This window comes from Sardina pilchardus, chromosome 15 (genome assembly GCF_963854185.1).
Source record: "Sardina pilchardus chromosome 15, fSarPil1.1, whole genome shotgun sequence".
Lineage (NCBI taxonomy): Eukaryota > Metazoa > Chordata > Actinopteri > Clupeiformes > Clupeidae > Sardina > Sardina pilchardus.
In genome coordinates, this window is record NC_085008.1 from 10,643,671 (window position 1) to 10,665,733 (window position 22,063).

General features: G+C 41.1%; 1 protein-coding gene and 1 long non-coding RNA gene across 5 annotated transcripts in view; one reads left to right on the forward strand and one right to left on the reverse strand.

Annotated features, from left to right (window-relative positions):
- LOC134101692 (uncharacterized) overlaps positions 1–10,752 on the reverse strand; it is an 81,460-nt gene extending 70,708 nt beyond the window's left edge. Inside the window, exons 1-3 of one of the 3 annotated variants that reach the window (XR_009941438.1) lie at positions 10,647–10,752; positions 1,452–1,608; positions 862–1,041 (exon numbers count right to left, since the gene is read on the reverse strand). This is a non-coding gene — a long non-coding RNA (uncharacterized LOC134101692). Of the gene's footprint in view, positions 1–861; positions 1,042–1,451; positions 1,609–6,673; positions 6,761–9,442; positions 9,581–10,646 lie in introns of those variants that run through there. The other 2 variants (XR_009941439.1, XR_009941440.1) reach the window with 2 other exon arrangements.
- s100p (S100 calcium binding protein P) lies at positions 1,582–21,944 on the forward strand. 2 transcript variants are annotated; one of them, XM_062555419.1, is made up of 6 exons: positions 1,582–1,698; positions 16,536–16,664; positions 17,573–17,743; positions 19,323–19,518; positions 20,361–20,641; positions 20,830–21,944. In XM_062555419.1, the coding sequence occupies exons 1-6, from the start codon at positions 1,661–1,663 to the stop codon at positions 20,924–20,926; spliced, it is 912 nt and encodes a 303-aa protein (XP_062411403.1). In that variant the 5' UTR covers positions 1,582–1,660; the 3' UTR covers positions 20,927–21,944. The 2 variants fall into 2 exon arrangements, with proteins under 2 accessions (XP_062411403.1, XP_062411404.1); XM_062555420.1 differs by lacking the exon at positions 1,582–1,698 and adding an exon at positions 3,054–3,190.
- Positions 21,945–22,063: the final 119 nt, after the last annotated feature.

The window sequence follows — 22,063 nt, forward strand, 5'->3', positions numbered from 1 at the left end:
GCGGTTTCACCACATGTATCTATGACTAGTCAAGCTCATCAATGATTGGTTATTGTTAGTAACTAGATCATTGTGCCACAGACAATGTATCTTTCCACACACAACAACACTCCACTACAATGACGCTTTCCAGAGACCAAACACGTATGATAGATTTCTATAGCTAAACGCAAACTTGGAAGATACAAAGGTATGAAATGATGTAAATGAATTCACAAGCCAATAAATAACAGCATGCCATGGTATGAAGTAGGACCCCAAAATAGATTAGGAGAGGCTGGACTGTGACATGTCTCATCACCCAACATGTATTTTCACCATTTCAATCTTATGCTCCACTCCTTGGTATGCATTTGAATGCATCCGTCCATGGTCAAAACCTTCATTTCAGAGGAACCACAGGAGCAGAATTTTCCATTAAGTCGATTTCTCAACTGCTCTGTTTTGATCATATGTGGGAACATAGTAAATCAATGTTAAAGCCGTGGGTTTCTTTTTTTTGAGAGAGAGAGAGAGTAAAGGGCCAGAACAGGGCGAGTATATGTGAAAAGGGGGGGAAGGGCGATGAAAGGAAAGTGAGTGACTGAGTGTGTGAGCGTGTGTGTGCGGTGTGTGTCTGTGAGAGAGAGAGAGAGAGAGAGAGAGAGAGAAGTAAACACAAGGGCTCCATCCACTGTCTTTTTATGGAAACAGAGACCCCAAATGGTAATGCGCTGAAGTACAGGTTGCTCTGTACTAAAAGGAGTAATAAAGATGATGGAGAGCACTGTGCATACTGATTCATCTTCCCACGTTATATAAAAATAACCCATGACGGCACATATCTGATGCTTGCTGTAATTAAAGACAACCACTGCTTACCTTCAAGTCTACTTTCATTTCCAAATGGGTGCTTTCAGATGATCTTATACGAAATGTGTTGACCCATTCATGGTGATAGCTGATAGTGGGAAACAGGGACGCTGGGTGTCGAATGGTCAGTTTTAATCATGTCACACTCCACTGGGGCTAGCAGTCTGATTCACGTCTCAACTGGTACACCTAGTGGCGGAAGGGCAGAGGGAAAAGAGAAGAGTCAGTGCCACCAAGTGGTAAGAAGGTGACATGTCAAGACGTCACATTACTGTAAGACTGCACTGCTCTTGGGAGAAATGGAAGCTGATTCTTTTTCCAGATCACTTCAGGATTCCCCTTGTGTATGCACAAACATATGATGTGTTTAGTACCTTCTGCGGAGCATTTGCTGAATGGCAGGATTCACACGTGGGTTCACATTAACAATCCCTTTCATATGTATAACGTAACAGCACTGTGGCTATCTGAACCACAATTCCTTCCACTTCCACCGACCTTGTGTAGGTTCAGTACGGTATATGCATTTAGAGTCACTTTGGGCAGAATTGGTTTCCAACATCGTATATTAACTAACTAGAGTGTTATAGCAGTAGTACCCTGAGCAGTGATTCCTGACAGTGTTTGCCCTCACTCTCATGGAGACCGGATACTGGGAGGAAATGACTGGCGGGACGCCGGAGCTGCCGAGGTTCCCACTGGAGTGGTGGCTCAGAGGGCACAGCTCCCTCAAAACAAACACGCTGCCGCTTCCTTCTGGAAAGAGAAGGAAAAGACCTGTGACAGACATGCTCACCCAAGACACGACATGTACAGCAGACACACGCGAGACACAAGGAGACAGGGGTAAGGAGATGATCTTTTCTTTTCAGTTGGAGAAATTCTGGATTCTCGTCTCTGTGACCCTCCAAGTTGGTTACTCACTTTCACTTTGTTAATCAATCGAGTTCTTTGGTCTGTTTGTGTCTCCCACTTCACTGAACACACCCACACTAAACGTGTGCTTAGCTATCAAATGAGAGCTATTTAAAACAGACTATATGATAAGGATCTTACTATATCAATTCAAAGGATGAATACAAAAACAAATGCATCAAAAGGAGACAGACAATTCTAAGTGGGATTTCATATTTTGAAGGACCTCATACTTTTGGCCATTGCGGTACATGTTCTATTACTAAATACTAGGTAGGCTTCTACTTCTAGTGTACTTCTGCGTCATAATTTTCTGTTCAGTGATGGGGTGCTTAACAAAGCTTACATCATTTTCATTTATAAATCAGATCCTGATTTTCTGAATAAGCCTGCAGTACCAATAGCTCACCTCTAGATGTCTAAGTCAACCACACCATTGAACTCCAGTTCAAAACAGGTTATCAGAAAAAATAGATATATTAGTTCAGTAGACTAAATAGCTCCTAAAATAGGATACCGTATTTCTGTCATAAAATAAACTGCATGTAATCATACAGTATAGTGTGTTAGACTAACAGGCTAACCTGTAACTTAACCTGGTCATATACAGTAACTCATTCTGAGTACTGTATGTCTATGTTTGCCTGTCCACTTTTAACTGCAGCACATTGTTCATAGTAATCACGTCCCAATGTTAGTTTCCCATTCATATTTTTTCTTGTATCTTTTACTCATGATCACACTTGTACATGTATTTTCATATAATATAGCCTATAACCTTTGTCTATAGCACTGTCTTTCCTACAATTAGCTTCTTATCTATTTGGATTAGAAGAGAACCGCTTCATTGTGATGGTGCTGTTCAGTAGTGACACACACAAAAAAATGAATGTACTGTAATCTAATCTAATAATGAGTGTACTGTAATCTATTCTAATTTCAGACAACTCTGGTAAAACTAATCTTTCCTGATGATCTGTCACAGCAAATCAATTAATATAATCTAGCATTAAACACAGAAAACAGCCTAACAATTAGCCTAGTTCTGGACTGCAGGTATTTGTTTTTCTCATGTCTCCAAAATATTTACACAAATACAGACAAGCACACACACACCCCCCAACATAGGCTACACATGCACACAGCCTGACTAATTTTAAGCATGAGGGAGCGAGTGCCTATGTCTATTGTGCCTGTCACTCTTATTGCACCACAAGCTATGTGAAACATTTTGAGCGCAGTGGCTTAAATGAGGAGTTAGCAAGGCTGTGCCACCATTAGGTTCTCTCAGAAACCGGCTTAACCAACTAAGGCAGCAGAACATCTACAGGCAAGTTAAAACAACTGCTGACAGCCATACTCCTCATCAGGACATGGGATTATCAAGCAGCAAGTCTTAGGCAGAATAACGAGACAGCTAAAGGTAGGACACTTACAGAGGCTTTAACTTACATTTGCCGTTTCAACGCCATGTTTAGCTAAAGCAATAGAAATGTACACAGCATGACCTCGACATGGCAGCAGCCTTCTGTCTTGTTCAGGCGGCTGGATGTGTTGTATTGTTGTGGACCGACTTGGCTTGCTGGGCTGTTCTAGAACTATTGTTTCTGGTCTGCCAGGATCTTCTGTTACCAAAGTGCCCATTTACTTTGACAGCAGCAAGTAGGAATTTGGAACACCACTGCTGCAGTCTACTGTTAGTGTGACTGACTGTGTGTGTTTGTCTGAAACAAAAAAAATAGTGAGCAATGGTGGCAGAGAGACAGGTAGTGACTTGGCTAAAGAAACAATGATTGTCGTGCAAAACCAATTTGCTGTTTCATTTCTAAGTTTACAGTGAAAGTTTATCACATTTCACATTCACATTTTTCTCTAGAAATACCTGCAGAAATTTGAAATACCTGCAGAACCATCCAGTGCGCAAATACCTCACTGTCTACTCTGTGGGCCTCTTTGAGGAAATGATCCTTACACAACATGGACTCTTGTTTCCCTAATTTGAATGATGGCCAAAGTTCAAAGTGTCTTGCTGAAGCTAGTGGGCCCCATCAAGACCTTAAACACAAAATGATGAATCAGCCCAATACTGCAACATACCACATGATCACTAATTCATGCACAAGAACTTAACTATTTGACAGACTTTACACTTTGCCCACACTTTTCAACAAGGTCCTCTTCCATACTGACTGACCTTCACTCTGTCTCGTGTCGCACACTGGGGATGGACAAGCCACCTCTGACTTGCTGACCCAACACAGGACATGACCCTTGCCCTTTGACCTCTCTCTGAACAACAGATTCTGATCCCTCTGATGCCACGCTCTAATTTTGGCCTAGTGAGTATGGTCCACACAAGCTCAGCGGGTAGTATCACTAGCACTGACCTATTAGCACTCTGCACACTTGGGACTCAATGGGACTCCAGCCGGGGAGAGTATTAGCGCTCCATCCAGTCATACGCATGGTGTGAATGAATGGGGGTGTAAATTTAGCTGGTCTATAAGGTTTGCCGCCCACTGGCTGGCAATTAGGAGATTGCCAGTTCATCCTACGAGGATGAAACATTTAGATGACTTCTGAATTCTGATGTTATTTTGATGCCTCGCCTTTATACTCCACTTATACTTTAAACAATACAAGAACCTTGAGTTGAATCACATTACAGGTGCTGTAAATTCTCAAGTCTTAAGCTTGAAGGAAATACTTTAGGGTAGACTGTCTTCAGATAATGCTTGGATTAAATCTGATCCAACATCAGTTTACAAACTACCTGAGCCCTAGTACACACTATCAGACATCTTTCTCTACTGTACATCTAGTCTCTGACGTTATCATAAAGGCCTGCTCTGGCAGTGAGCCCAAAGCTTTGTGGAATGGTTTCATTGCATGCTCCATAGCAACATGCCTTGATATATCATCCAAATGCCTTTCCAGAGTTACTGTCAATGACTAAACAATGACAGACAAGCTAAAATCACTCAAAGGGTAGTGCCATTGCTTGTTGGGCAGGCTCAATGGAAGGAGGGGAACATGATAGTAGAGCTCGACTGATAAATCGGCATGCCGATGTCAAGTCTGGTCCATGGTTACCCTATTTCTGCTACTTATTAAAACACGTGGCCTACACCACCTCCCCTTTTAAGCATAAATGACTGGTCTTTTCAATTAGCCTGACGAGTAGGGCTGTGCAATTAATCAAACTAATCAATTAATCGTGAATATGACTTCCAGCAATTATGAGAATTACATAATAGAAATATAATGATTATTTTTGCTACATTTAGTTTCATAACAATGCTCTCCTTTTGTCTTATGTACATTATCTTTTTACATGTATTTTCACCTGTTGGATTATGTTTAAAATTCAATTTAAAAATGTTATAATGAAAACTTTGAATATGAAAGATAGCTCCAAAATCACTGAATAATCACGTTTAAAAATCATGATCTCAATATTGAACAAAATAATCGTGATAATGATTTTTACCATAACCGAGCAGCCCTACTGACGAGCCAGAGCCGCATCAAGGTGTAGGGTCTGGGAACTCACCATAGGCAGGGCTCAATCGGAGGGGTGGGATAAACGGTAGTCTTTCAAATTCCCTCTCCACACAATAGGATAGAGCTACAACCAATCATCTTTTTGTTTTCAAGTCGCAGGATGGGGAATTCATGCTTAACGGTCGCAACTTATGGTTGCAGGTCAGTTGTCATCACGGTGAGCCCGCCCACTGACTCTATACACTATGTGATTGGCCCGATAGAAGTTTAATTTTTTCCAGCTCACAAGCGACCGGAGAGTTGCTAGACTACCCCGCTAGGGTGTGTCTAGATTTCATCAAGCAGAAAAACTTCATAAAACATAAAGTACAGTAAATACCTTGAAAGTTATCATGGCCAATGGTGTTTATCACAGACAAGAACAGAAATCTGACACTATTATTCATAAGAATTATTTAATAATTTATTGCATAAGAGCCTTTCATTAGGATACCAGGTAGTGAAACCTATCCCTATCAATGTCGGACCTTGATCATTTGTCACCTTGTAAACTAGTATTTATTAAAAATGAATATCGCCATTTTATCGATTTTCTAACTCCTCAAATGTTTAAATCGGTATCGGTCTTTAAAATTCCATATCGGTCGGGCTTTACAGTACATGCCAGCATATGTACAGTAATAGTTGTATTTCCAGTTGTAAAACTTGTAACTACCTGCCACTTACTTGTTAGTCAGTATCAATCACTGTTGGCCTTACTCAACATCACACCGTCGATGATGAGGATAAATAGCCTAATAAATGATGAAACCATAAAAGTTGACCACACACGAAAATGGTCACCCATTATTGCAAAGATTTTCAAAATTGTGAGACCTGTTATACAATATTAGACATAAGACCATGGTAATATAATACTAAAAACTGCTTGTGCAGTAAGAACTTTTACAGGTCCATACTCTTACATAATATAGTGTTATATTCATAGATTGTGTTTCCACAGCCTTGTTCTACTGCCATTTTAGTCAAATGCTGAATGGCAAGCATGTAACCTCATCAAACATTTCCAAATGACCTGCCCAAGACCTGTCTGTAAAGTCCCCAGAAGTGATGACAAGTGTTTTTTGTTGTGGAGCTATACTGGGAAGGGTGTGTAAATAACCAGCGTGCCCTTCGCTGCTAATCGAGTTTTTAGATCACAATGGCTCCAGGGGGCCTACTGGATGCCACCTGATGGTCCGGGCCAGGACGTGCCTTCCCAGAAATCCCAGTTTTTTATTTAACAGTGGGAACAAGTGCAGCCCATCGTTTGACGTCTTATGTTACATTAGACTGCCAGGGGGGCTGGATTCCACAGGCTCTCCAGACCACAGAACTGGCAGATGAGCGCATGCACTCTCACCCTGTTTGGTGCCAGCTTGCTGGCTGTCATCCATCAGGCTTGCACCGCCATTAGGGGAATCCTCCTCCGCGTCCGCACACATGACAGGAATGGGCTGGTAACCACAAAGCCATAATCATGCTACATAGCTCAAATGAAAGGACATCAAGTGACCTTTTAGAAAAGCTGAATGAATGGATTACTAAATATCTGAGTCCTAAAAATAACTTGTCAGCCACTTATGAAAGCGTGTGTGGTCATCATGGTTTTGATTGCCAGGACATGCACTGTGATTACAACAGTATGGTAACAAAAATGTTTTCTTGTCGTTGTTGTTGCTGATCTGAACTGTACTGTAAATCATGTTCTGCAACAGCACATAAAACTAACCATATCAATACAAATATAATGCGACTATACTGTATGTCTACAGTATATAGTCTATGTGTATAAAAAAATATTATGACTTAATAATAAGAAACTCTCAAACAAACTGTGCTTGCAATTATATTCACATGCTGAGACTCAATTAGCTGTTTAATCGATAAATGTCAGAACATTTTGTCCTAAAATGCCTTGCTTTGTCCACATGTCAAATATATTTAGTTTACGGTCATAAGGGGATGAAGGAGAAAATATTATAATTTAAGAAGCGGCAAAAAGCACAGAGTAATTTTCCTTTAAAAAAAAAAATGACCCATTAACCAATTACCAAAATAGTTGGTAATCAATTTAAAGGAATAGTTCGGAATTTTCCAAAATTCCAAACTATTCCTTTAATAGTTGATTTACAGTATTAATCGATTAATTGTTGCAGCCCAAGACTACAGAGTTAAACTAGAAAACGTAATTTCGAGGAAATTACCAGTGCATGCAAAAGCAAGACATAAGATAAAATGTGAAACAAACTTAAATTTACAAACCGAACCAATACGTGATTGGACTTTTACTCTCTGAAGCTTGACTTTTCCACCTCTGAGTGTGAGTGCGTGTGAGTGTGCGTGCGTGTGTGTGTGTGTGTGTGAGTGGATGTAAGTGGATGTAAGGAGCATGGCTTTCTATGATGCAGTGAAATGGGGGAGTTAGGTTAGAATGTTGTGGAGTGCATGGAGAAGTGTGGTATATGAAGTGCTGCAGTCAGGTGTGTGTGTGTATGAGTGAATGGGTAGACAGAGAGAGCTGATAATGCAGGTTCAATTTAACTGGCTGTCAATTAAACTTGATAGGGCCTTGAGCACCTGGCTCTTGACACAGGTGCAAATCAGCTTAATCAGCAGTGCAGTGCGATAGACCTCTGAAGTTCGCCTACAAAAAAGCTTGCCATATATGGGCAGTTGGCTTCAATTAACTCCCGGATCTCCTTATATGGGCAAGGATAGCAGCTTCAGAGGTCTATGAAAAGTCAATGGGGAAACATATTTTGCTAATATCTCAAAAAGTATCAAGTTTACAGAACTGAAATATACATAGACTTAGTCTTATTTTCAAGACCTACGTAACAAAGTTTGAACCAAGTTTCTACGTTAAACGGTTGAAGCTAATTAGGACCTGGTTAGGAGAAGAAGAAGAAGAAGAAGAAGAAGAAGATGCCCAGGAAGAACAGAACAGTGCATTTGCATGCGCTGTAATTATTATCATCCCTCAAAACAATACTAATAGGAGTACGCCCTGTGGCCATAGTCATAGACTGCATTTTGCTTAATATCTATACATTTAATTCCTACAATAAACAATGAGGAAATCAATAATCTTAAATGAGATTAAACTTTGATTATTAATCATCTCACATTACACATCCTTTGGTGTATGGTGTTATCAGTAATGGGGAGCATTTTGTTGACGACATCAGCAGTATTCAGACATCAGCTGTGTTTTAATCATGTACTGTGTTTAACCTCTGCCAACCTACAACCACTGCAGAGTAGAGTGGGGTCAAACATCTGAGCAAATTCATATCTCAGAAATCAATCTCGGCAATCAAGGATAGACAACAACTTGCCCTGCCCGACACCACTACTCTGTGATTGAAACGAGAGAGACGCCACATGTGATCACACACTGCAATTTCATCTGCTAGGGGGGGTTGCTGTTACTGCAATAACTACAAATCGTTGGTAGCCACTAGCTTGTAATAGCTTTGCAGTGAGCCCAGAGGAGAGGGAAAGGACAGACAGGGCATCTGTGGTGCTTCAAGGGGATTAGGGTGCCATTTAGCAACATTGGTTTAACACTTGGCTTCGTACTGTTCCCTGAATGTCACCTCACACAGGTATGCCTCTCTTTTTACACTGTGAAAGTCCTTGTGTTGAGAGTATGCATAGTTAACTATGTGGCCAACAATGCACTGAAATGAATTAATCAAACTGGACTATGTTATTTACACTTGCACTATGTGAAAACACCAAATGATCCTATTATTTTGTCATGTAAGCTTAGTAATGCCTTTCTATATATCGATTGAGAGTATCTCTCATAAATTATCTCAGTAAAACTTTTCTAAGTGGCCTACCATTGAATTTATTCTAAAGATCATGCCTACTAGGCTATTACTCATAAAACTCATGATGTGGACATGAAAATGCATTGACAAAATTACCTCTCTGTAAACCTTCTCTGTGTGGCTTCTACTCGAGCTAGATCATGCCATTGCCATCTCAATTTTACTACAAACAGTCAGAATATACTAAACCCAAGAACGCTCTGGATGAATAAATGAACACAGCAAACTAAAAGAAAATGCAATGGCTATCTATATGCTATCTAACATGCACACAAACAGATGTGCCTCACCAGTATGCTGCTTCAGGAGTGGCATAGCCTGTCTGCAAATTGAAGCTTTTGTCAGCTGCATAAACTAGCTGTTGCATACTGGCTCCTTGCCCTGATTTATCACTGTTGTTTGAGGCCCATTACACGGCTGCAGCAGCGCCCTTCCTGAACAGGCCCCGAGTGTTGACTGTGATTAACAGTCTGCTGAGTGGATGCCTGACCAGAGGCTGAGCCACACGAGCAAAGAAACAGACTTCACATTTACCAATTGATGGCTGCTGTCGAAAAGCATACACCTACAACAAACAAACACACTCCGATGCTCTCAACCAAAGACACAGATCATTCAAGCAACTCTGCATGACCCCTTCTCTTCTACTCAATAGGCTACACAGTAAATAGACAGAAGTGGTATGTGGCATCAATCTTCTCTGGCCATTGTGTTGGATTTGATATGACTGTACTGAATGGGATTTAGTTCTACTCAACTCAATTTTTGGATTGTCATCAGCACCTTAATATGATGGTTAGTAAACAACTTCTAAAGATTTCTTTTATAATCTGACTGCTGGACAGAAAATCAATAGCCTACCAAACAATAGAGTGACTTTAAACAAACAGTTTAAGATTAAGTGAATGTTAGCCTTTGCAACAGTTTTGACACCTTTCGTCAAGTAATGAGAGTTTAAGTTGAACATTAGGCAGCTGTCTTGAAACAGTAGGAGCAGCAACTGAGTAGCTAACTAGAATATTACTAGCAAAACTGATCAAAGCGCCTACAGTAACACTTTGTGCTTGGATAGATGTTGCTAACAATTGTTAGTAAAACGTTGTTATTTTACATTACAGGCGGCCGATAGCTTTGATAAATAAACAGCGTAGTTTGTTGTAGTTTAACTAGCATTCATTAGCTAAAATAGTCCAGATTTGTCTCAATGCACTTTATTGATAGCTCGCCTTATCTAGCTACTTACAGTCGTAATTTATCCATTAAGGTTACGTACACAAATTAAGGTTACGTACTAACAGATAGGCTACTGTAATTGTACTTTACCAGGTACTCCAGAAAGAAAGGCATATGCTTCTTTTGCACATTGCCGAATACAATATCGCAAGCAGTAAAGGAAAGAAATGGTTAGCATGTTATGCTTGAGAGCACAACAGCACATGGTAATTAAGTAGCTTAGACTTACTTTAAACTACTTCTTCTATCTTTTGATTTTACCTGCATATTTATTGTTCTCTTAGATGAGTTCAGTGGTGAGATGACCACCTGCTGAAGCAAACAACAGGTTCTTGCCTGGTTCTTGCAGGCCTGGCGGTCCTCTGAATGTAATGGAACTCAGTGGAACCTTTTGGCCTACAGTCCATCAACACAACAAAGCTAGGCCTGTCTTGAGATACGATTACAGCTGCTGCTGAACTTCTACAGATATTCATACAGGTATTCATCCATATCCATATCTGAACATTATATACAGTATATATATATATATATATATATATATATATATATATATATATATATATATATATATATATATAAAATATTGCTTTATGCAATCTGCTCAGCATGTTTTCTCTGTGTCATCTTGTGGTGGCCATCTTCACCAAAAAAAAAAAAAAAACAAGCCCTTATGGTTGTATCTGGAGCAGATTGCATAGAGCAATATTTTCTTATTCGGTGTCATTAGTCTTACTTAACTGATTGATTGTCCCAGACCAACCGTGTAATTTACCAGATGAGGACCAAATCCGGAAGGTGCATTTTTAGCAAGCTGATCTTTAGCTTTCAATGACTGCTGGTAAAATTAGAGGTTACAATCAGAAGGAAAACGGACTAAATCACAATTACCCTAATGTTGTGTGGGCTTCAAAGAAGTCAGTAATTCATAGAAATATGTAGTGCCTATATGGTGTTTTTAGTGCACTGTGATGTCATGACATAAGATCCCTCTTTGAAAACATGCAGAGGGTGCTGACTGGTGTTGCTGTGTTCAGCCATCATTCTCTAATCAGTCTGTGGATAGCCCTCGCACCTTCCCTGTCATTACAGAAGGCAGTGGTGTTGGAGTGTGTCCTGGTCTGGGGGGAGAACATGGCTATGTGGTCCAACTGCAGGCTTCAACCCTGCTATTTATGGCACACAAATAACTCAGAACACACTTGTCAAGAACACCCATGGATGCAAGATTCCTCCTACTCCCCCCAACCCCCCTCCGCTTGCACACACTGCTCAGAATACCCCCGCTGTCCCAGTGGTCTCTGTCACACTTTCAAAGGAGACAGCGTGGTGTCTGGTTGTAAATTGCATGTTTTGAAATCCTTGGAATGTTTCTTATGCTCGCCGCAGAGCTTTAGCTAACACAGTGGGTATCGATACATGGGCAATTGGCTTTCCTTTACAAGGCTGTTTCATAATAATCCCATCCCCAAGACTATGTCTGGTTTCAAGTAATAAGTTCATAATTCCAGTCGTGTAACTGTGGCAAGTGAGAAAGATAAGAAAAGCAGGATAAAATAATATTTCTAATACTAATATTACTAAAAGAGAAACTTTTACATTTTGCAATTACACTCATTGTATCAATCATGGTTAAATTTGGTACAATGATAAACACTAACCACAGAAAAAATCACCAATAACAGTTACCCCTAATTACAGTAAACTGCCTCTTTAAGGAAGTGCTTAGACAGTTTGTGCTTTATAAAACATTTAATAGAATGGATTTGTTAATATTAATGTATCAGTGAATGGCCCCATTTGTAGTAGTTAATGTCCAATTAACTTGAAATTACTGGAGCCACAAAGTTAAAAGCAACCACTTTAAGCCATTCTAAAAACATAAAAAGCTCTGAAATCCTGGCAATTTGTCAGTTTGTTGAAATATTTCTACAACCTGCAGTTTAATTTGCTGACAGCTTTACATGCCACCCTCCGCCCCCCCTTTGACCTGAAACTTTCATCAAAATATAAAATATTCCTTTTTGTGTGGTGATTTTATTTTTGTCAACACAACCATATAGATAGATGGGTTTTAGACTGACATGCTATCACTTCACAATAAGAGTGCTCCTGTACAAGGAGATGGATCCCTTGTTTAACAAAAACGGAGTAAAGGAATTCAAACACACCATTCTGGATATCCTTAGATATCCTTAAATAGATTCATCTTCACTGTTCATGCAATAGCTATGCATGACAGGTCCGCATTGAGGTCTAGGCCTACTATATGTTGAAGGACACATGCCATATCCTCACCATAAACACCTTGTTTGCTTCCTAGTTTATGTTAAGACTGGTGAACACGTTGCCCCCACTTTAAACAGCTCTAAAGCCAGCACTCATATATATGCCAGGGTCTATGCCCTCTTAAATCAAGGTGGTAACAACGTTTGAGACTGTGAAAGCCTCCACTTTGTCACCACCCACTGCTTTTGCATTTGTCTTAACTGCAAATATTCCCTGCTGTCTCATGAGCTTGTGTTTAAGTTTCACAAGCATGCCTGTCTGACCACCAGAGGAGAAAGTTTCCATAATAAAAACCTCATTAGAGTAATAGACCTGAAAGTGCTTTCATTAAAAGATAATTTGCTTGATGATGACAGAACATAGAATACTTGGGCTTTGTGACATCTCAAAACAAACCCCTGCACACATCCAAGTCTGTTTTAATGCAAATTGATGGAAAAGAGCCTGCATCTGTCCAAGTGCATTTGACTACAAATCTCAATCTATATAGTCTCTCTGCACATTTACTAAAAAAAATATGAAACAGGCTAGCTCAGAATTGCTCATGAAGAACTAATCGCTAAATATTTCAACTCATTAATTATCAGCATCATTGAATCAGGTTCTGGAAATAATATCTCATTAATCTCCAGCTATTTCCCAAAGTATAAAAACATTCTGGTAATTGTCATAAGGTGTTTAATAGACTCACTAGTCTAAATGAGAGTGCCAGGGGTCATGATAGCTTTCTTGGCAGGTATGCCTGTTAGCAAAACAGCAAGACCTATCATCATTAATCTACTTAACCAGACAGTATTAAAATGGAATGGAAAATCAATGTAAAAAGCTAATTATGCATCTCAGGTAGCATTTTTACAATGACTTTATCTTGTATGTTGATCCATCAATAGCTGGTTGGAACATAATGAATAAGATGTATGTTTGTCTGCGCTCTCTCTCTTATCTGCTTCTAGGTGCAGAGTTCAGTAGCTATCAAAACTGAGGATGCATTTATTGCAGCTTATTTCATCCTTGTGGACTCATGTTATTGTTTGGTAAAAAAAAATTACAAAAAAAATGAAAAAGCATTTTATTTAGACCATATTTAACCTTTGTAGCACATGCTGTCCTCTGGAGTTTACCTTCCCTGCAATTAGTGAAATAATTTCATGCAAGATTAGGCATGTAATTATGTGTTAAATAAAAGGGGTTGGGGGATTGCTCAGCTAATGAACGTCACATTACTAATGCAACTCAGTGGATTCTGCACTGTATAACCTGGGCAATTTAGTAAGACATGCTAACATAGTGAAGAATGAGCTCGACCATGTTGTAGCTGACACATGCTCATCTAGAGACCTTTATGTGGATGTTATGGACACTGTGGCTTTTTGCCAGTGCTCCTCATCCATCGTCAGCAGTCTTCCCAAAAAGCACCAAGCTTTTTTTAATTAACTGAAGTACATTGCGCATGAAAGGCCTATTAATTACCGTCTTTATATAGAGAACAGCTATACATTCAGTGGAGAGATTTCCTTTTTTTTCAGTAACAGTTGTAGCAATTGTCCTGATTGCAGATCCTTAGTTTGAGTTACTGTATAAGATAAACAAGAGCATTTCATTAAGATCCTCCCCAGTTGCCAGGGCACATTCAACAGTCACGGTTGGCAGGGATGAACTGATACTGTATGTCCTCATTTCCATAACTGAACAGTCCATTGAGTTTTAACACCATGCAAACATATACTGAGGCCCCGTGTTGAATAGAAACACTGGAGATTGGAGATTGTCTCAATGAGAAAAACATTTAATTTTAATATTTTTGGCATACCTATGGCCTACACCTCTAAGTAGGCTGTCATCTGTGAGGCTGTGAGTCAATAGGTGCTCATCACTGATCATATCATAATGTTTCAGTAGGTTGTCTCCTTATCATGTGCTCATCACTGATATCTAATGTTTCAGTCCAGTTGTCCCCTTTTGGAAAGTGATCACTGATATCCGAGTGCTTCAGGCTTTGTTGTTTGTTTGTTGTTTGATATTAGGAGATAACAGTTCCAGAAGCTTGACACTAAAGATGATAAAGGATTTCCTCCCAAATAATGTGCTTCCAGATGAGTAATGATTGTTGAGGAACCTCTGCAATTAAGTGTCAGTGAGGATTAGTGGTCAAGGTGATCATTTGCATCAACTGAGGTTGACCTGTCCAGATGTTTTTAAGACCCCTCCAGGTGCCACTGTCTGTTGGAATACTGATAAATACACAGAATATTCGTTTCCAACAAGGTCATTGCAAAGGTAGACATGTGGTAGTAAATGTAGTACCCCCCATATTTTCATCATACTGCATCATACTATTGGGATTTGTCTGCACACATGACCCACAGATGAAAAAGGAAGAGAAATGACATCTTCAGCTTTAAGCTCCACAGACATCCCAGGATCCGAGAGTCTCCCCTGTCAGTCATCACAGCAGACGCTGTCAGACCAACGTCTGCCTAGACATTAGGAAGATGTGGCCGAAAAGAGCCTCATGTCTTATCTGTGACATCCAACGTGCTCTACAGCAGGCAAAAGCAATCTGCGCTTTTACTAGGGGTTATCGAAAGCACTTTATCCTCTGTGAAAAGTGGCAAAATGACAGCTTCCTCCGGCACAATGGTGAGAAGCAGGCTGTCATACATAAACAAATAACTCTGTCAGGAAAGCAGACAGTTGGTAAATGGAATTACATTGCCACAAAGCCAAAAACATTATTCTGAGTAGAGAAACAGTTATCTCTTGAATATACATGCAATGCACAAATATTTGCTCTTATCTAAGTGGCAAGGAAAGGCTTTCAGAGCAGCGGGGGCAGATTAAATGTTTGCCAATAGTCACTCATGCACAATGCAAGTTTTTCCAAGCTGGGCCACCCATGAACACAAGTAAACACGTGTGCAGTGTGCACCCAAAAAAAACCTCTCAATTAAAACGAGGAGGCCGAATGGAAAACATTATCCAGCCAGTGAGCGTTACCTTGGCACGTTGCCTGCATACGCACAATACACAAAGGTGCTGTTAATCACACCCCACCTCCTCCTCCTCCCAAACACCTGTGTCACCACAACGTTATAGGCTCTTTGGGAAGACCAATCAGTAGGGCGGGGGTGGAGGGTGGTGGTGGCTTTTGAACAGCACCCCGCCTCACACCATTTGAGACGTCGGAAGGGATCAATGTTGTGGCGAGGGTCTTTTTTGCCGGCAGACCTCATCATTATTCCATAGTCCCCGCAGCCCTGCCGCCTATGAATAGGCAGTGGCAAATGAGAAGGGGCAGGAAATGAGGAGCCAGTGGAACAGGCTTCACACCGATGCATGTGATGTGGAGCGTGCGGGCTCAGAGACTGCCACTCATTCCATTCAGGTGGTGGGGGCACCGCTGCTTTCTGCCCCTCCTCCTCCTCCTCTCTCTCTCTCACTCTCACTCTCAATCTCTTTCTCTCTCTCTCTCTGTTTTCAGTCTCCTTCTCTGCATCCCTCACTTACTCTCCCCATCTCTCTCAACTCACACGTGGGAACGGCACTGGTACTGCTTGCTCTCCGTCGGCAACAATATAGGATGACCAGTCTGTCCAACACTTCTCTTCAGCCCTAACTTGCCTCGTTCTGCTACTGCTTCCAGTTGGCAACTTCTGAACAGTCTTTTGGAAAAACTTGAGCTTGAACCCCCGTGTCTTAGAGACTCCAGTGGCTCTTCAATGTTGTCCACCTGTGTGCATGTGTGTGTGAGGGGGGGAAGAGCACATCAGGACGGCACAAAGGGAGGATCAGGATCGGGGGAGTTAGAGCTCTCGGATGCCTGACTGACTGACTGACTGACTGACCGTGCTCTCCTCGCAGGACCTTCCAGCAGCACCAGCAGCTTTACCCGAAGCCCTCACTGAGCAACAGCCACTCTGGAGCAGCAGGGAGGATGTTCCTATGGGCTGGAGCCAAAGGCGGCGCTCAAAGATCGGGACATGAGGGAAGGTATGGTGGTGATATGCTCATTTTTCACATACTGTAGAAGTGCATGCAGACAGGATGGAACAAATGGTGGTGATGGTGTACCCATGCTATGATGTGTAAGAATAGAACAGAAAGCACAGTGGTGGCATCATGACTGATGCAGTGATTTAGGAATGGCTGTAGAGGTGACGAGAGGACAGGTCATGAGAGGGGGTGGTTTCATAACTAGTCATGTTCATCATAGGAATATGAGACTGCATTTTCGCACTGTATTCTCACTGAAGCCAAACTTTTAAGGAAACTTTTAAGTGGTGCATAACATGCCAACATTTTTTGTATACAAATTGCTACATTACTAGATATATGGCTAATAAAAATTCTTTACCGTAGTCATGTAGAGTTTTCTCTCGCACATTTGGTTTCAAGAAGAAATAAGCAATTGATGAGTGTTTTAAAACACCTACAGTTCTCAACTGTACTGAGTTAGGTTAGTTAATTTGTTGTTGTGTTGTTGAACAAAGAACAAATGTGTGTTCATCATCAGTCTGTCACATATTTAGTGATGCCTTTTTTCCCGAGGAGTATTTACATCCATCATTACTTTTAATGAAACATTTTGTTTGTTTAAAAGCAAGGGATAAATGCATGATTAACTTTATATTGGCGGGAGTTGCTTATGTTTATCTTTGTTGTCACAGTTAATACATCAAGCCTGTAATTATCACTGATTATCAAATGTCAAATCAAGTCAAGTCAATTTATTTTTATAGCACATTTAAAAGCAACAACATTGCACCAAAGTGCTTTACAGTACATACAACAAATAAGAAAAAATGAATAGGCTAACATGTGAGTCTATAAATGCAGGTATGTGCATATGTGGTGGTTTTTGAGTTGGTGTGTGCCTAAAACGTAATGTGATATGTCAGGACAATTTACCAAAAGATCCGCGAGTATGACGTCTTGGACAAGAGGAAGACGGTGACGGCTCTAAAGGCAGGAGAGGACCGAGCCATCCTGCTGGGCCTGAGCATGATCCTGTTCTCCGTGATGATGTACTTCGTCCTGGGCATTACTATGGTGCGCTCTTACTCAGACAGGTATGCCCCCCATCCCCCACCACCACCACCACTCTGCTGTGTCAAAACACAGGTGTGTGAAATCAGCTGATTGCTGTACATCACAGCGTGCCAGCGTGCCAATTCCCCACTCATGCCATGCCAGAACACTATTAATATAAATAGCCTAATTTGTTGCCCACATTCTGTCGATCTGTAATAGAAAGCGGACACACTTGGCTTCAGAACCTCTCTCCTGCTGCACCCAAAACATGTCGCTGTGCCAGGACCTGAAATTGGGAATTGTTGAGCATGCCCAAATGATGCTGACCTCTGGCAGACTGGAGCAGGTTGCGTTCTTGTACCAAATTGTCTTCAGTGGTAATTAAATAGCCAGCTGAGCCATCGGGAACTCTGAGCTAAACAAGAAGGGTGACATTAATGTCCCAATGACGGTGTACATGAAAAAGAAATAGGCTACCTTAAGCCACCCCCACACTACTTGTGTGCTGCTTTAGAGGTCATTTCAAGAGTTAGTTTGCCAAAAGAGATATGCTCATTAATGAATTTTATTTTTATTAATCATTTTTTTAATTGAGAATTTCAGGTAATATCAATCAAATTGAAGTTGGGTTGTTTTGATTATTTTTTCTTAATACAAGCAAGCCAATAATATATGGAAAGTCAGAAGGCTACACCAGAAAACAAGTCTAATCGCAACCACTTATTGAGTGATACCATTGATGATTCTGACAGCAATTAAGCTATCATCAGCTAAAATACTGTTAGCCTGCATGTTACATCCGGTTTTATCGTCTATGTTATTATTTTGTGAAAAAGCGTTCAAAGATAATAAAAAAAAAGAAAATTCATCAAAATCAGTCATCAATGCTGATTTGAGTATCTGCTGATTTGATTTATTTTGATCTACTGATCTGATTTGAGAATCAATGGTCCCCAACGTAAAATAAAGTTAAATTAAGTTAAACATGACCTCATTTGCTTGCTTATCCTTATCTTTATGTGTCATGCGTTATTGTGTATGTGTTATTGCTCGACAAGCGGATGTGGTTAGGCCTGTTTTCCGGTGTAGCCTTCTGACGTTCTTTATAACCCCTATAGCACAATAAAATTGAGTAATAAAAGTATCATTGATATACTGTATGGGGAATTCATTAGGAATATTTTTGGAAATTAACTCTTCATTTATGAAGGATTGTAAAATATACCGTGATAAAACCCCTTTGTTTTTATGAGATAATCATGATCATCGCATGTATCATGAAATTGGCTGAGGGAGTCCATGAGGCAGCAATTGAAACCACATGATCATTGATTCAGCTGACAATAACTGACCTAGTGCATGCATGGGTCTTTATCTCCCATGAACATCATAGTCTCTCATACTGTACATAGCATCTCATATACAGTGGAAACAAAAGAGCACCAACTGTTTCACTTTGGGATTGGATGTGTGCAACAATAACAGCAACATAAAACAAACCTTTGGCCTTGTTATCATTTCATGTAATTTACACGATTGTGTAAAACATGCAAGGGTGCCATGTGGCTAAGCAGGTCAGTGACTTTCCCCCCTCCTGTCTGCCCTGTGCATGCTCAGTGTGTGGACGGAGGAGTCCAGCTGCACCGTGCTCAACTCTACTGTCGTGGCCGAGATTAACTGCACCTACAGCTGCGGCTCCGAGTGCTGGAAGAGTTCCAGGTATCCATGCCTACAGGTGTTCGTCAGTCTCAACACATCCGGCCGAGTGCTCCGGCTGTCCCACAATGAGGAGGCACAGGACGCCAACCCCGAGGTGAGCAGCAGCCTGTGGCTGACAGGTCTTTCTAGAACCATCTAGATGCTTTAGGACACCTCTTTCGTGGGGACAGGTGCGTTAGGTAAAGGTCACCAGTTATACTACATAGAGAAAATCCTGCACACAAAATTCACCTGAGGAAGGTCTATGACTGAAACGTTGTGAATAAATGTTTGGCATGCATAATGGACAGTGTGCGGGATTTTCTCTATAAAGTAGAACCATCTAGATCAAATGAAGGTGCTGCCACAAATCTCAAAATCCTCAACAGGCTTGTAAATAGCATTTTGTATTTATAGCTTCTGTTGCACACAACTGCATGTGTCTAACAGTATCAAGTGTGATGAGCAAGTGATGGGGATGTCCCATTGAAATGCAAGGTATTTTGAGATTTACAGCTATGCTTTATAGCCGCCTCCACTAATGGTAATTAATCACATTTACAACAGTTCAAACCATTTTCACGTGTCAGGCATGGCAAAACAGCTAATATAGGTTTGTAGGACTGCTACAGTTACATCTTAGGTTTATGTAATTGGCGTCAGAAGTTATATGAAGAATTTGGTTCCAAAACGCTATATCTACCATTTTAATGAATTTTCATGAATATTTTTTTTACATTTTGTTTTGCAAGTACTTACGGTGGAACTGTAGCCTATTGGTTTATGTTTAGTTGATTTATCTTTACTCAATCAAAACAAAACAACTGCATTTTTATTGATATTACCTGAAATACACAATTAAATAACATGACTTTTTAATGTTTTTAAAAATGGATATGTAACATTTTGGAATCAAACTCTTCATACATTGTCATGGCTCTCTCTGTGTCCCCGCAGTGTTTCTATGTTCCCAAGTGCCGTAAGGACCACTCCACCATGTACACCATGGTCCTGAACATCTCGGAGAGACTGAAGCTGCACCAGCAGGTGCCCTGCTACCACGACCCGGCGGAGCGGCAGGACTCGGTGCTGCTGACCCGCCTCTACGGGCGCGGAGCCGTCTTCCACTCCCTCTTCTGGCCCACGTGCATGCTGGTCGGGGGCACGCTCATCATCGCCATGGTGAAACTCACGCAGTACCTGTCCATACTGTGCGAGCAAATCAGTCGGATCAAAAGGTGAGAGACAGACCGCGCCGACGGCCGTGACCGCCGTGACTATAGACGGCCCCTTATTTCCTCATCTCAGGAAAGGTGGGAAAAAAAGAGGAGCTGGTGTGTCTTTGTTATTGGGACTCATGATGACTCACTCAGTGAGAGGAGGATGAGAACAAGAGAGATGTCTCTGACTGATGTGTTTCTCACAGGCTTGGTCTCTCCCTCTTCGAGGCAGCACGCCACAGGGACAGAGTTGCTTCCGTTTCCAGGCAGAGACGCAGTGCACCGGTCCTGGATACGGTGTGACAACTGCTTGCAGTGTCCAGGGCAGAGTTGACCCTCCAAATCAACACTCTTCAGAGAAACATGCCCCCCTCCCCCAACGTTCCCAAAAACATCCAAGCACCTCCATCCAGCCTGTTTTGTTTGAACACTTCCATAAACAATGCATTCACATCAGTTGATACATACACTGTGTGTGTGTGTGTGTGTGTGTGTGTGTGTGTGTTTGTGTTTGTGTCTGAGTGTGTCTGTGTGTAAATGTGTGTGTGTCTGTGTGTAAATGTGTGTGTATGTTTGTGCATCTGTGCACTGCCCTTGACCACATGGCAAAACTCGCCCATCTATTCAGGTTGTGTTGACATAGTGAAGATCTTTTGTCCAAGACACAGTACATGAAAGGGCACCCAGAGAAATGCCTTTCCAATCTAGTCCTTTTGACTTGTCCCTCGGAAACATGTGGGTGGGTGGAAGAGGGGAGTGGGATTTTCCCAACAAAGATTGGATGGAGTCCAATTGTATACCGAAGAGCAAAGGTCGACACCAGTGGCCAAATTGTGCCGTTCTGTTGACGTATGTTCCCTGTCTGGATGCACAGAAACCTCATTCCAAGACAACACTGTGGGATACCGGCTAAAGTGGAATCATGCTTCCTTCTAGACAATGTGGTGTAACTGTGAGCAATCGTAGTTGTCTGGGTGGCGACTCTAGACAAATTCCAGTGATTCCGTGCTGTGTGCTCTCTTTTCTCTCTTTCCTGACTGGCGGGGGTTGCGACATGACACACATCTTGTGCTCATAAGCATGCATTTCCTTAAAGGTAATCTGTAGTTGGAAAGAGTTGCTAAACTGATGCATATTTTATTAAATCAACTCCTGTGCATCCTGACCAAAGCACTGCATCTTCATAAGTTAACCATTGGTTGCATTATTGCTTCCATAGTAGCAATCATCAGTTGCAGTCAGTCGTTCAAAATGGATGCTGAATCATCTGTTTTACATGAAGCAGTTCTTGCTGTATGGCAAATTAATAATAAAAAAAACCTTCTACAAATAAAATAGACTACTATTCATCAGTTATACACTGTTAAAGTGTTCGGGTTATTCAATGTTAAAGTTTGGGTTTGTTAGAGTTGGTTTGTGTACACTCTTAAAACGAATGTG